Consider the following 15,778-nt stretch of genomic DNA (forward strand, 5'->3'; position numbering starts at 1 on the left):
TTGCATTTATCAATAGAGTATAAAATTCAGGTTTTTCGTGGTCATTTTATATGAAATAAAAAAATTAATAACACTCTGTTTAATATATTGGAATATTATTGATAGGTGTAGATAGGATGGATCTTTTTTGTTAATGTGTGTACAAGAATGAACTGTGTAACATTACAGTTGTTAGTAGTATAAACATTTTAATTAACCTTCCATTTTATTATATAATATTAATATTTAATGTAGTGCATATTGAAAGTGTTTGTCATTTGTCAAAAAATACTAAATAATATCACTAACTTCGAGATATTCAATATATAATATGCACATATTATCTTGAATTCTTAAAGTGAAGGGTATTCTCAAATCAGGTTTTTGAAAAGTAATCTAAAAATATACTTATATCGTAAGATTTAGGTTAATAGGTGTAAAATAATACTAATTATCTTATTATATTTAACATAATAATATTAATATCTAATGTAGTGCATGTTGAAAGTTTTTATCATTGGTCAAAAAATACTAAAAAATGCCAATTTTCATAGATATTTCAACAAATTCACCTAATATTCCTGATCAGTTTCGAGATATTCAATATATATTATACACATATTATCTTGAAATTTTAAGAAGATGCGTATTCTAAAATCAGGCTTTTAAAAAGTAATCTAAAAATATATTTACACCAAAAAATATATATTTCCTTAATAGATAATATGTATATAATTTTGAATGGCAAGTTAACGTAATTTAACAATGTTGACAAAAATTAAATAATAATTGTTAGTTATTTATTGGTTCCGGTTCCGGGTCAACCGGCATTTATCAATAGAGTATAAAATTCAGGTATTTCGTGGCCATTTCATGTGAAATAAAAAAATTAATAACACTCTGTTTAATATATTGAAATATTATTGATAGGTGTAGATAGGATGGATCTTTTTTTGTTAATGTGTGTACAAGAATGAACTGTGTAACATTACAGTTGTTAGTAGTATAAACATTTTAATTAACCTTCCATTTTATTATATAATATTAATATTTAATGTAGTGCATATTGAAAGTGTTTGTCATTTGTCAAAAAATACTAAATAATATCACTAACTTCGAGATATTCAATATATAATATGCACATATTATCTTGAATTCTTAAAGTGAAGGGTATTCTCAAATCAGGTTTTTGAAAAGTAATCTAAAAATATACTTATATCGTAAGATTTAGGTTAATAGGTGTAAAATAATACTAATTATCTTATTATATTTAACATAATAATATTAATATCTAATGTAGTGCATGTTGAAAGTTTTTATCATTGGTCAAAAAATACTAAAAAATGCCAATTTTCATAGATATTTCAACAAATTCACCTAATATTCCTGATCAGTTTCGAGATATTCAATATATATTATACACATATTATCTTGAAATTTTAAGAAGATGCGTATTCTAAAATCAGGCTTTTAAAAAGTAATCTAAAAATATATTTACACCAAAAAATATATATTTCCTTAATAGATAATATGTATATAATTTTGAATGGCAAGTTAACGTAATTTAACAATGTTGACAAAAATTAAATAATAATTGTTAGTTATTTATTGGTTCCGGTTCCGGGTCAACCGGCATTTATCAATAGAGTATAAAATTCAGGTATTTCGTGGCCATTTCATGTGAAATAAAAAAATTAATAACACTCTGTTTAATATATTGAAATATTATTGATAGGTGTAGATAGGATGGATCTTTTTTTGTTAATGTGTGTACAAGAATGAGCTTTGTAACATTACAGTTGTTAGTAGTATAAACATTTTAGTTAACCTTCCATTTTATTATATAATATTAATATTTAATGTGGTGCATATTGAAAGTGTTTGTCATTAGTCAAAAAATACTAAATAATATCACTAACTTCGAGATATTCAATATATATTATGCACATATTATCTTGAATTCTTAAAGAGAAGGGTATTCTCAAATCAGGTTTTTGAAAAGTAATCTAAAAATATACTTATACCGTAAAATATATATTTCCTTAAAATTTCGAGATAATAGGTGTAATAATAATACTAAATATCTTAATATGGTTAATATAATAATATTAATATCTAAAGTAGTGCATGTTGAAAGTTTTTATCATTTGTCAAAAAATACTAAAAAATGTTAGTTTTCATAGATTTTTCAGCAAATTTACCTAATATTCCTGATCAATTTCGAGATATTCAATATATATATTATGCACATATTATTTTGAAATTTTAAGGAGATAGGTATTCTAAAATCAGGTTTTTAAAAAGTAATCTAAAAATTTACTTACATCATAAAATATATATTTCCTTAAAATTTCGAGATAATATGTGTAATAATAATATTAAATATCTTATTATAGTCAATATAATAATATTAATATCTAAAGTAGTGCATGTTGAAACTTTTTATCATTGGTCAAAAATTACTAAATAATATCTAAATATCTTATTATAGTTAATATAATAATATTAATATTTAATGTAGTGCATGTTGAAAGTTTTTATCATTGGTCAAAAAATACTAAAAAATGCCAATTTTCATAGATATTTCAACAAATTCACCTAATATTCCTGATCAATTTCGAGATATTCAATATATATTATGCACATATTATCTTGAAATTTTAAGGAGATGCGTATTCTAAAATCAGGCTTTTAAAAAGTAATCTAAAAATATATTTACACCAAAAAATATATATTTCCTTAAAATTTCTAGATAATATGTATATAATTTTGAATGGCAAGTTAACGTAATTTAACAATGTTGACAAAAATTAAATAATAATTGTTAGTTATTTATTGGTTCCGGTTCCGGGTCAACCGGCATTTATCAATAGAGTATAAAATTCAGGTATTTCGTGGTCATTTCATGTGAAATAAAAAAATTAATAACACTCTGTTTAATATATTGGAATATTATTGATAGGTGTAGATAGGATGGATCTTTTTTTGTTAATGTGTGTACAAGTATGAGCTTTGTAACATTTTTTGAAAAAATTCAAATATGTCAAAAAACAAATGATGTTAAATCATACAATAAACAAATTTAATGTCGCTTCTAATTCAACCTTCTAATGAATCTGTTAGATGAATCACCCTATATATAGTTATTTAATAAAGAAGTAGAAAATTAAATTTCCCTTTGTGAAGTTTATTCTATTATTAAATTTTATTTAAAGACAGAATGTTTGACCTTTATATGTAGCATAAAAGTAATTAGATGTTGGTAAAATAATTTAAATAAATCATCCAGACAAACACTATGTCAATAAAAAGGCATTTCCCCCCGTTTAATTTCACGGTTAAATGTAAGCAGGGCTGTTTTATGATCGCGTCTAACATTTAAAAGCAGTGGTAGAAAATTTTATCGCACGTACCCGTATCATATAAATCGATTTATCGGGACAAAAATGCGAGAAGCGTGCCAGACAAAATTCATTTGAATCATGGCCGTGTGATATATTGAAAAAAAAAACTGACCGGTAGTTTGGTCGGTGGCAATCAAACTCGCTAGTAAATTACAAGTGACTCGATGGCGAAAAACTAGAGATTCTGGAAGTGTCGTGCCCAAGTGGATTACACTGGGCGATGGGTATGCGATGAAGGTTCGAGTTATTGGCCTTCGTTGATTCCGAATGTCCCATGTCATATATCGGCGGCTCCTCTCCTTCCTCATACTCTGCCGGACCACCCCGTCCTTCGGAATCTATCGCGCGCGGGCCCAACGTGCTTTTCCCACTTGTCTCTCCGAAAAATTGGATGTGTTTTTTGACAAGCGATAAACAGTCTCGCTCCGACCTGTACATACAAATTGATTTATTTACAATCGATACAGTTTACCCCTTAAACAAACTCGATTTATTATTGCCTATATCCATAACAGTTTTATGAAATACAGACGCGTCTCTGTTGTTAATATCTGATGTTATTGCAGCCCTTCGAAAACAATTTTTATTATCGTCATGTATTCATTTAATCAACCAGTTTTTCACTGCATCGACGCAATTGTAATAAATTGTGGAATTCATGTCTCCAGAACATGTTTTGACTCTTCAATATAATATAAAGTACAAGATGTTCCAATTTGGTTGATTTTAGTTGTCATGATAGTATTTTCGAGATAATCAGTAAATTTTTTTTATTTCAAAAGAAAATCATGATTGAATTTGGTTTTAGAATATCGAAAGAGTCAAGCTTTTCAAAAATATGTGATTTATTATATAAAAATTATCTTTTAGTTAAGAATTAATTAAGATATTTCAAGATAATTAATATTAATGTCTATGAAAATAGTATGCTGCATACGTTAAAGTTACCAAAAATGATATTTGAAAAAAGAAATATCATATATGTACTTTTGTGACAAATTAATATCTTGAAATTTACCAAAAATATCATGATATCTTACCTAAAGATAATTTTCTCAAAATTTACTTTAGTTTACTTTGTATTTTCTCTTTAATGTCTTAGAAAAAAGTCACGCTTTCAAAAAATATACAATTTATGATATATAATTTAACCTTCTTTTCTTGTTCTCTCAGTCTTGGTACGCTGAATATCATGATATCTTAACTAAGATAATTTTATCAAAATTTCGAGATAATACATTGTATTTTCTCTTTAAAATTTTAGAAAAAAGTCAAGCTTTCAAAAAATTTACAATTTACGATACATAATTTAACTTTATTTAAGATATTTCGATATATATATATTATCGTCTCTCAAAAATAATATTTGACTAAAGTATAGTATATAATAGTTTTTTGAATTTATAAATAAATAATAAAATTAATATCTCGAAATATTAAGAAGATATATTTTTTTGTTGAAAATAACTCATATTATTTAAAAAAAAATGCATGTTGAAATAAATTTCAATATATCTATATATCTTATGTATAGATTATCTCGAAATTTTAGGTAGATGTCCCCAGGGAAATATTCTAAAATCAAGCTTATAAAAAGTAATATTTATCTGAAGAGCTACTTACTTATAATATAATATATATTTCCTTAAAATTTCGAGATAATATGATTAATTTAAGTACTAAATTTCTTAGTTAGTGTAAAAATATTAATATCTAATATCTAAACATTTCAATTTTCGTGATATCTCAGCAAAATCCCCTAATATCCCTTGATCAATTTCGAGATATTCAATATATATTATGAACATATTATCTTGAAATTTTAAGGAGATGGGTATTCTAAAATCAGGTTTTTAAAAAGTAATCAAAAAATGTACTTGCATCATAAAATATATATTTCCTTAAAATTTCGAGATAATAGGTGTAATAATAATACTAAATATCTTATTATAGTTAATATAATAATATTAATAATTAATGTAGTGCATATTGAAAATTTTTATCATTTGTTAAAAAATACTCAAAAATATCAGTTTTCATAGATATTTCAGCAAATCACTTAATATTCCTTGATCATTCGAGATATTCAATATATATTATGCACATATATCTTGAAACTTTAAGGAGATGGGTATTCTTAAATAAGGTTTTTTGAAAAGTAATCTAAAAATATACTTATACCGTAAAATATTTATATTTCCTCAAAATTTCGACATAATAGGTGAAATAATAATACTAAATATCTTATTATAGTTAATATAATAATATTAATATCTAAAGTAGTGCATGTTGAAAGTTTTTATCATTTCTCAAAAAATACTAAAAAATCTTATCAATTTCGAGATATTCAATATATATTATGCATATATTATCTTGAAATTTTAAGGAGATGGATATTCTAAAATCAGGCTTTTAAAAAGTAATCTAAAAATATATTTACACCAAAAATATATCTTTAAAATTTCTAGATAATATGTATATAATACTGAATATCCCAATTAATTATATTAAAATTTATATATTTTTAGATAGCTTTAAAGACATTGAAATTAAAAGTTTCACATATCTCGAAATTTTAAGGAAATATATTTTTTTACGTAAAACACTCTTTATAAGAAGTTTTTACCATTTTTCCAAAATAAATAAATATATAAACAAATACACTTATCTGCCACATGTCAGTTTTCATGAATATTTGAGAAAAGATCTGTTTTACTTTATATTATCTGTAATAATCAAAATCAACCAATTAGAGACATTAGGGGATTTAATAAAGAAATTATAAATGTAATAAATCATGTGGAAGAAAAATAATGGATTTGTTAAGTTAATCGTAAGCACATAAAAAATAAATATATAACACAATACAACATATATAAAAAGTTTCAGAATCAATCAAGAAAAGAATGAATCGTCGTTGTAGACCATAAATTTTCCGATGGCTTTTTTCCAGTTTAAGACCGTTCAGTGAGTTTTTTATCGTCAGTCAATTCGGTTAAATGAAGAGTTAAATATGAATATAATGATTCGGAATTTATTCGGTCTTTATCGGTTATTAATATTCATCCGACCCCTCGGGAAACCCGTGGCAGGCTTAATATTGTATTACGACCGCGTTTTGCCAAACATTTTAATTGATTTTAAAATAAACGTTTAAGAATTTACAGAACATGCACGAGTGAAACTGTGTACATAAGGAAGAAACGATGATTTATGCAGAACAGAAAAATCTACATGTACCATACAAATGAAATGTGATCAGTTTCAGTAAATATGCGATGGTTTTAATTTAATTTAATTGAATTTCAATGTTAACAATATGCCAATGTTGTGGAAGAAAAGCAAACAGAAAATTATATTTATATGTATCCATATATATTCCAAAGCATAAAAGTTATTTGAAATCAGTATCGATTCTAAACAATTTATTTAATAAATTGCCAGATTTTAAATAAACTGTGTAAACTAATTGTAATTCAATAATTGGCTTATTACGGGCGAATACATTTTATCCATAATATGCTCAGTCACTGATCGTGTTACTGTACAAGCAAATAATTGCTATTGGTTTGTAATATTATATTTTACATTTTGCTCCTTTAATCACCAACCAACTAATTTTAAAATGTTTGTTTCACTACGAATATTGTTGTCCTTTTCCAAATAATATGCAAATTGTTTAGCTACTCCAGTGGATTTGAAGCATCCAGTCCTTAACGGTCCTTATTATTATCCGACGTATAAAGCTTCGTGGAGGCAATGTCTCTGGTTTGGACATACTTCTCTAAATCTGCATCTGTGAATGGCAGTTGGCCCCAGTCGACTATTGATGGTTGCGTTACAGACGAATCCGGCCCTGGAGCTGGTGGACATGAGTGGTTGGTACTCGTATGTTTAGGGAGTATTATCCTGCACACACTGGAGTTAGAGTGGTCAAAACCCATTACTTATTCATTTTCAGTAATAGTCCTATCAGATTTTCATGAAACTGGTTCTAATATGTCTCAATCAAAGTCATATTGCCATCAATTGTAATTCCGATACAATCAATCAAATTAATAATAATCTCATTCAATTCATTATTATTAAGTTATAAGTATTAAATTATGACACAAATACAATTGTTTGACATATGTAATTAACCTGAAAAAAAAGTTATTTGGAAAGATCAACCAAAAATTATTTATTTTTTATTAAAATCTACAATAATAATCAAAAAAATGATTTATCATTAAATTCCAAATAAAAATAAATGAAAATATAAGAAAATAAAACTGATTTAACTGATAGGACAGACAGATAAGTACTTTCAAATAATTAATTCTTAATTCTATTATAAACGTTCTAGCTTAAATTAAAATTCTTAGCTAGTTTGAAGTGCTGTAAGTCTTGAAAGCTTGAATCATTTTTTCATTATACTTCTAGAATAATATCCCATAAAAATTAAAATTTCAGTGCTAATAAAAAGGTGAAAGGTGAAGAACATAATTTCAAAAGGATTAAAACCATCCTTAAAGAAATAATATTTAAATACCAGGAGCAGGCAAGGGATACGATGTGATTTATTTATATTTCAAATATTAACAAAAAATTCTTATTTACAATCACAAATTTATGTTAATCTTGTTTTTAAAACAATTATAATTTCACTTAAAACTTATATTTTTATTTTATTTACCTACATTTTTTAACAAAACACATTTTAAAACAAGAATTAAATAATTAACATCCTTTTAAAACAAGATTTAATTAATTTTGACAATAAGTCAATAAATTGTATTAATAAAATCAAATAAATACATATTAATATTTTAAATATTTGATCGCATATGTATACATAAAAGTATTTTAATTATTATATAAATTTATTATAGGGAAATTTTGAAAGTTAATATTTGCAAAATTTGATAAATATATGTTAATTAACAATTACAATGTAAAATTGAACATTTAATTTACATTTGTACGCCATTTTTTGTAATTTAAACATCGAATAAAATTGCAAATTTTAGTTAATTTAAATTTGAACCAATTGAAAATTTTTACACTTTCTAATTTTAATTCTAACCTTCTAATCTTTATTACTAAAAAAATGGTGCTTAAACTTATTGAGTTATTTTATATTTATTTTTATATTAACTGTAAGAAAAGCTCGTTCTCATTATTCTGTGCATCTTATAGCCACATTTCTTGTTTCTCTCAGTCTTGGTACGCTGAATATCATGATATCTTAACTAAGATAATTTTCTCAAAATTTAGAGATAATACATTGTATTTTCTCTTTAAAATGTTAGAAGAAAGTCAAGCTTTCAAAAAATTTACAATTTAAAATACATAATTTAACTTAATTTAAGATAATTCGAGATATGTAACATTACCGACTATCAAAAATAATATTTGACAAAAGTACCTATATAAATAATAATTAATATCTCGAAATATTAGGAAGATATTTTTTTGTTGAAAATATCTCATATAATTTAAAAAAAATGCATTCTGAAAATTGATAAATTAAATTTATTTAGATATTTAATATCTATTATTTACAGATTATCTCGAAATTTTAGATATATGTCCACAGGAAAATATTCTAAAATCAAGCTCATAAAAAGTAATATTTATCTGAAAAGTTACATACTTATAATATAATATATATTTCCTTAAAATTTCGAGACAATATGAGTAATAATAATAGTAAATATCTTAATTAATATAATAATATTAATATCTAAAGTAATGCATGTTGAAAGTTTTTATCATTTGTCGAAAAATACTAAAAAATATCAGTTTTCATAGACATTTCAGCAAAATCAAATATTCCTTGATCAATTTCGATATATTCAATATATATTATGCACATATTATCTTAAAATTTTAACGATATGGGTATTCTAAAATCAGTATATAAACAATTTTGTGAGTAAATACGTTTTCATAGATATTTCAGCAAGCTCACCCAATAATCCTGATCAATTTTAAGATATTCAATATATATTATGCACATATCGTGAAATCTTGGTAACGCTGAATGATAATTTTTTTCACAATTTCACTTCGACAAAATGTTAAGAATTTATAATAAGCAAAATACCACAGTAAATAATCGATTTAAATTTACAGACAGCAATAAAAAACCATAAAGTAAAAAGTTGCTATAATTTTGTCCACTGAAAAATAAAAAAGCACGTATTTTTTGAAGAACGAAACAATAACACAAAAAACAATAATAAAAATAAATAAATTATATCCCATTCAATCAGTTCAGTTCATATTTTTAATATATTTTAATGAGTTGCTATAATTATGGACACTACTGTATATAATTTAATAATAATTGTAAGAAGACATTTACCTTAATAAAGGTGTCCTTCACAGAAAGAATTTTGTATGTTTATTTGTATAATAAAGTTAATGGATTTATATTATTTTATATAAATAAAACAAATTGATCTATAAAATCACGTTACATAAAATATTAAAACTAAAGTCATGTTTTATGATGATTTTTAGTGCGGATTTAAAAAATTTCAGTCTCCCAGATTTCAATTTACTTAATACTTATTTTAAAAAAAATAGTATAAAATGTAAATTGTTGATAAAGATTTTTAATTATGAAGGTTCGTTCATAAGTGAATGAAGGTGCCAAAGCATAATTTATAGCCATAAAATAGAGGTGAACGTTTTTAATCAGAGTGATAGCGACGAAACGTGTAAGCCTGGTTAAGATGTAAATAGTCATGAAGGTGTTGGGTGGCTTCATGCTGGATGGGCTATACATTGCAGGTAATAAAGGCAAAATACCGTACTGATAGTAATAAAATTATGAACGCGTGAAATTGTAACATAGGTGTAAGCAATGCCATTTAATACAGAGTTGTATGTGGCAGCGATGTTGCACGAGTTCAGCCGCATACAGTATAAATGTGACCGAAATGGAATTTAATTATTGTGTAATGCATTTATGGGGGTCCGGGGAAGCTAAACGGCCCCAACACGGTGGCACCGTAACTCCTTGCAGTTTGCCACCGTTCACGGACGATACAGTCAACCGATCCGGCGATTCGACGATCCGGACTCTGCGGACCCGCTATTCAGAGACGATCATATTCAATCTAAGCCTGTTAATTAAGTATAACGGGAGCGTAATAGTTAAAAGCGCATTGTAATGCCAAACACGTACTCGAATTGTGATCCTAAGGTGGTTAAGTTAATTATTCAAGCAAACGAAATAAAAGCGTTCAACAAGCCTACCCACCACCTAGACACGCTGATACGTCCCCGGCTCTATTGTTTTAAACGATATTCTACTCAATTTTAACAGCATTACATTACCAACCGACCAACAAATAGGTTTAGTTAATTTATGCGTGTTTGATCTACACTGAAATATCAATTAGCTAAATTAGTTATGTATACACTTGCAATTAATTAAATTTACTAAATACGCGACGTTACGTGTCTACGCAGAAAACAAGAAATAACGCGAGTGATTTTATAAATGTTTAAGTCAGATTGTACACAAATTGCTTTTTGGTTGGCACTGCATCGCGTCGGTAAATATATTTCAGACTGTCTGCCCCGTCAAAATATTTTATCTGTAAATGATTTTCCGAATACGGCACACCTTCGTCGGTTTTCCTTTTTTTATATTATCTACAGTCGAGGTAATTTCTGTCAACAATGTGTTATATTTACAACGAATAAAACCGCTGAAATTTATAAAGTGGAATCAAAAATTGTTATAACAATTTCGTACCACAACGGTGGTCGATTTATTTACCTTGTGATCAAAAGTGATTGATCATTTACTTGTCCGGCTCTTTTACACATTAAACAAAACTATACGGTGTACTTCACATCGATTAATCTTGATTTTGACGTTTATTACATTTTCAGGTTTTAAATTTTATCAATAAAACTTGATGGATCAAAAAGTAATTCAATAAAATATTCTCTTATTATTTTAAACTATAACAGTCATTATTACAATTATATAACTAAGACATAAGCTAGAACCTTTTCTGAATTTGCATATTTTTTACAATTAATAAACAAATTTTAAGGCATATTTATCGTAAAATATATGAAGAATCCAAGGCACCCAACTAAAAATTAAATTACAAATCTAAAGAATCTATGAAATAGTTGAAATAATCTAGTGAATTGAATACTGGATCAAATGTGTCATATTTAGAACGTATAAAACGAGTAAAATTTATAAACTAATATGTCAAAAATCGAATAAAATATTCTAACATCATCTAAGTCTTATCTAACTCTTTTGTACATTGATATAAACTACACTGAACTTCACAATTATTATTAATCTTAATTTTGACATTATATTTTCAGGTTTCAAATTTTATCAATAAAACTTGATGGATCAAAAATATTTCAATAAAATATTGTCTTGTTATTTTAAAATGTTGTGATTATTATTAATACATAGATATAAGTAAAAACCTTTTCTGAATTTGTATATTTTTGAAAGTATTTTTGTTTGCCATTAACAAACAAATTTTAAAATCTATTTATTGTAAAATATATAGAGAACCTAAAGAACCCAACTAAAAATTAAAATATTTCAACGGTCTAACAATTCTGAAGAATATAAGGAATGTATTAAATGAAAATATCGATGAATATTTTACAGAATTTGTTTAACAAAATATCACAGAGTCAAATTAATCTAGCAAATTTAATCCTGAATCAAATGTGTTATATTTACAACGTAAAACCACTTAAATTTATATTAATATGTCAAAAGTCGAATAGAACATTAATATAATAATTTAAACCAACAATAATGGTGAAATTTTTATAAATCATTAATACTCTGCGATCAAAAATGATCGACAGCATCATCTACGTACTTATCTAATTCGTTTAAACATTGAACTAAACTACATTGAACTTCACAAGTATTAATCTTGATTTTGACAATATTATAGATTCAAATTTTATCAATAAAACTTGATGGATCAAAATATATATCAATAAAATATTGTCTTGTTATTTTAAAATATTTCAGTTATTGTAAAATTATTGTAATTGTAAAATTATATAAATAAAACATAAGCAAACGCCTTTTCTGCATTTGTATATTTTTGAAAGCATTTTTGTTTACCATTAATAAACAATTTTTAGGCCTATTTATTGTTGAATATATGGAGAACCCAACTAAAAATCTAAGGAATGTATTATATTAAAATATATATGAAAAATATTAACAATTAAAAAAAAATATTTAACCAAATATCACAAAATCGAATTAATCTAGTGAATTTGATCCTGGGTCAAATGTATTATATTTTCAACGTATAAAATCACTGAAGTTGTCGAATAAAACATTATTAAAATGATTTAAATCAACAATAATTGCGAAATTTTTATAAAACATTAATACAGTGTGATCAAAAATTACCGACAGCGTCATCTATTTACTTATCTAACTCTATTCAAAATGATCAAAAATGATCGACAGCATCATCTATGTACTTGTGTAATTTGCTTAGACATTAAACTAAACTACATTGAACTTCACAAGTATTAATCTTGATTTTGATAATATTATAGTTTCAAATTTTATCAGTAAAACTTGATGGATCAAAATATATTTCAATAAAATATTATCTTGTATTTTAAAATATTTCAGTGAATAGTACGATTATATAAATAAAACATAAGCAAAAGCCTTTTCTAAATTTGTATATTTTTGTTTACCGTTAGTAAATAAATTTTAGGCCTATTTATTATTGAATATATGGAGAACCCAACTAAAATTTAAAATATTTCAACGTTCTAACAATTCTGAAGAATCTAAGGAAAGTATTATATGAAAATATATATGAAAAATACTAACAAATAAAAAAAAAATATTTAACCAAATATCACAAAATCGAATTAATCTACTGAATTTAATCCTGGATCAAATGTGTTATATTTTCAACGTATTTTCAACGTATAAAACCACTGAAATTGTCGAATAAAACATTATTAAAATGATTTAAACCAACAATAATTGAGAAATTTTTATAAAACATTAATACAGTGCGATGAAAAATAACCGACAGTGTCATATACTTATTTATCCACCTCTTTTACACATTGAACAAAACCATAATAAACTTCACATCGATAAATTTTGATTTTGACCTTATTACACTTACAGATTTTCAGCTTTTTTGAATGTGTCTCGAAAGAATTACTATTAATTATTTAATAAAATATAAGCTTATTTTAAAATATTTGAGTTACCAAAATTATTTATTGGTAGAGATCTCTCAGTCAAAATAAAAACTTTCCGATTTTGATTAATTTTAAAAATAACAAAAAAAACTTAAATGTTTCTTCTGAAGAGTACAAGAAATCTGTAAAATTTGCTAAATAATTTAAACCTATATAAAATATTAAAACAACTTAAAAAGCAAGTCTGAATGTTTTACACTGGGCTAGAATTTATGGGGGATGCACAAAAATACAGACGGAGTAGCAACCTATCAATAGTAGTTAAAACGGTTTGAAATAAATAAATGAACATAAATAGTTTTAGTGATTAGGTATGCTGTTTATGTGTTACTTAAATTTTAGTAATTTTAATTACTTTATACATGGATTTAATAAAAGATACATGTACTAAATTAAATTAAATAGTTGAATAACTTAACTCAGCTTTAGCCAGTTTAGTAAACACATTAATAAAATCAAATCAACAGTTTACCACCAACTATACAAATACTGTTCCCATAACTTGTAAATAATATCTCACAGTTTGGGTAAACTGTACCATATATTGCAGAATTTAAACAATAAATATGTTTTTATGTATTACATTCGAGAAGTGCTAATAAATAATAAAAGTTAGCCTTTGGCTTTAATTTTATTAAAATTTTTTATAAAAAAATATTTAATTATGTTAAGTAACTAGAGAAGTGACAAAAAACTTACCTTTAAACTGAAATATCAGTACCATGTATATAATAAATGAGCTTGCCGTTGGTAAAATGTGGGCGATATACATTTTTGGTAAATACTCAGTCTACGGCTGCTTTATGGCCGTTGACTCCCATGGCCCTGCAACAAAAAAAAACACCCTTATAAAAATTCTAATTGTAATAAAACCATCCATACGCAGTACCCGGAAATTGAATGGGGGCACAAGCAAACAAAGCACCAAATATGTAAACTATCACATGATGTGTGTGTAGTTCTTTTCCCCTGGCATTTAACGCGTTCCTAGTTGAAAATAAATGGGACGATATATTTGAACAATAAGTTTGTTATTGTCGGTTCTCGAGTGGCGAGTGAAAAGGGTTTCTCCGACAGGGTTGAAATAATCTTGAAGTGTTTAACACGAACAGGAAGTTCTCGAGCACGGTCGGTAGCTGATGGTCGTGTAATTCTTGGCCACGCGCTTAGACTACCAAAACAATTTGGCGGAAAAAGAATGGAGGAGATATTAGGAGCACATTACCGCCGGCCAATGTCGAGGAGCCACCGTGTTTTTACAGGACCGCATTCATCACTGAACTTTAATATTTGTTTGATTTCTCTAAGCTGCAAAAGCGATATTTATTTTGTGCCTTTATACAAAGGTACGGTGTAAAACATAATCGAACTAAACGGTGCACTAAATTTTACCGTAATGGTGAAAGAATGGTTATGAGAGGGAGTGAAATATAGCCAAATATTTGCTAAATGGTCTTCGCTTGCAATGAAAAAGACTCTCACATATTAGAAAGACTTAAATATCATTAATAAATTAATATATTAGAAACTATAATGGTAGGAACAAACTTCTTATTTAAATTACTCGAATATATCAGGAATTTTATTTTGATGAATCTAAACATTGTAAAAATAAAAGATAACAGAGAAATTATGAATTTTTATTAAAAATAAACATTTTTTTAAAGAATCTGAAAAATTTGAAAAATCTTAAGAATGTGAAGAATCTGAAGAATCTAACTAATCTGAAGAATTTGTAGAATCTAAAGAAACAAATAATATAAAGAATATATAAATACAGAAAACCTACAGATTGTAAACATCCTAAAAGATATAAAGAATCTACAGAAATTAAGGAACTAAAGACACGAAATTCTAATGAACCATAAAATAAAAATAATTTAAAGAATATAAAAAATACAAAAAATCTAGATAATGAAGATAGAGAATATAGAGAATATATAGAGAGAATATAGAGAATATAGAGAATATAGAGAATATAGAGAATATAGAGAATATAGAGAATATAGAGAATATAGAGAATATAGAGAATATAGAGAATATAGAGAATATAGAGAATATAGAGAATATAGAGAATATAGAGAATATAGAGAATATAGAGAATATAGAGAATATAGAGAATATAGAGAATATAGAGAATATAGAGA

At 25.5% G+C, this 15,778-nt stretch overlaps 1 protein-coding gene across 3 annotated transcripts in view; it reads right to left on the reverse strand.

Moving 5' to 3' along the window:
- Nucleotides 1–15,778, reverse strand: part of LOC109609530 (protein amalgam) — a 160,906-nt gene that overhangs the window by 82,328 nt on the left and 62,800 nt on the right. For all 3 annotated transcript variants that reach the window (XM_049968731.1, XM_049968714.1, XM_049968725.1), the window contains exon 2: nucleotides 14,331–14,456. In XM_049968731.1, coding sequence (XP_049824688.1) covers nucleotides 14,331–14,403 — 73 coding nt within the window. In that variant the 5' untranslated portion in view covers nucleotides 14,404–14,456. The remainder of the gene's footprint in view (nucleotides 1–14,330; nucleotides 14,457–15,778) is intronic.

Source organism: Aethina tumida, chromosome 1 (assembly GCF_024364675.1).
Source record: "Aethina tumida isolate Nest 87 chromosome 1, icAetTumi1.1, whole genome shotgun sequence".
Lineage (NCBI taxonomy): Eukaryota > Metazoa > Arthropoda > Insecta > Coleoptera > Nitidulidae > Aethina > Aethina tumida.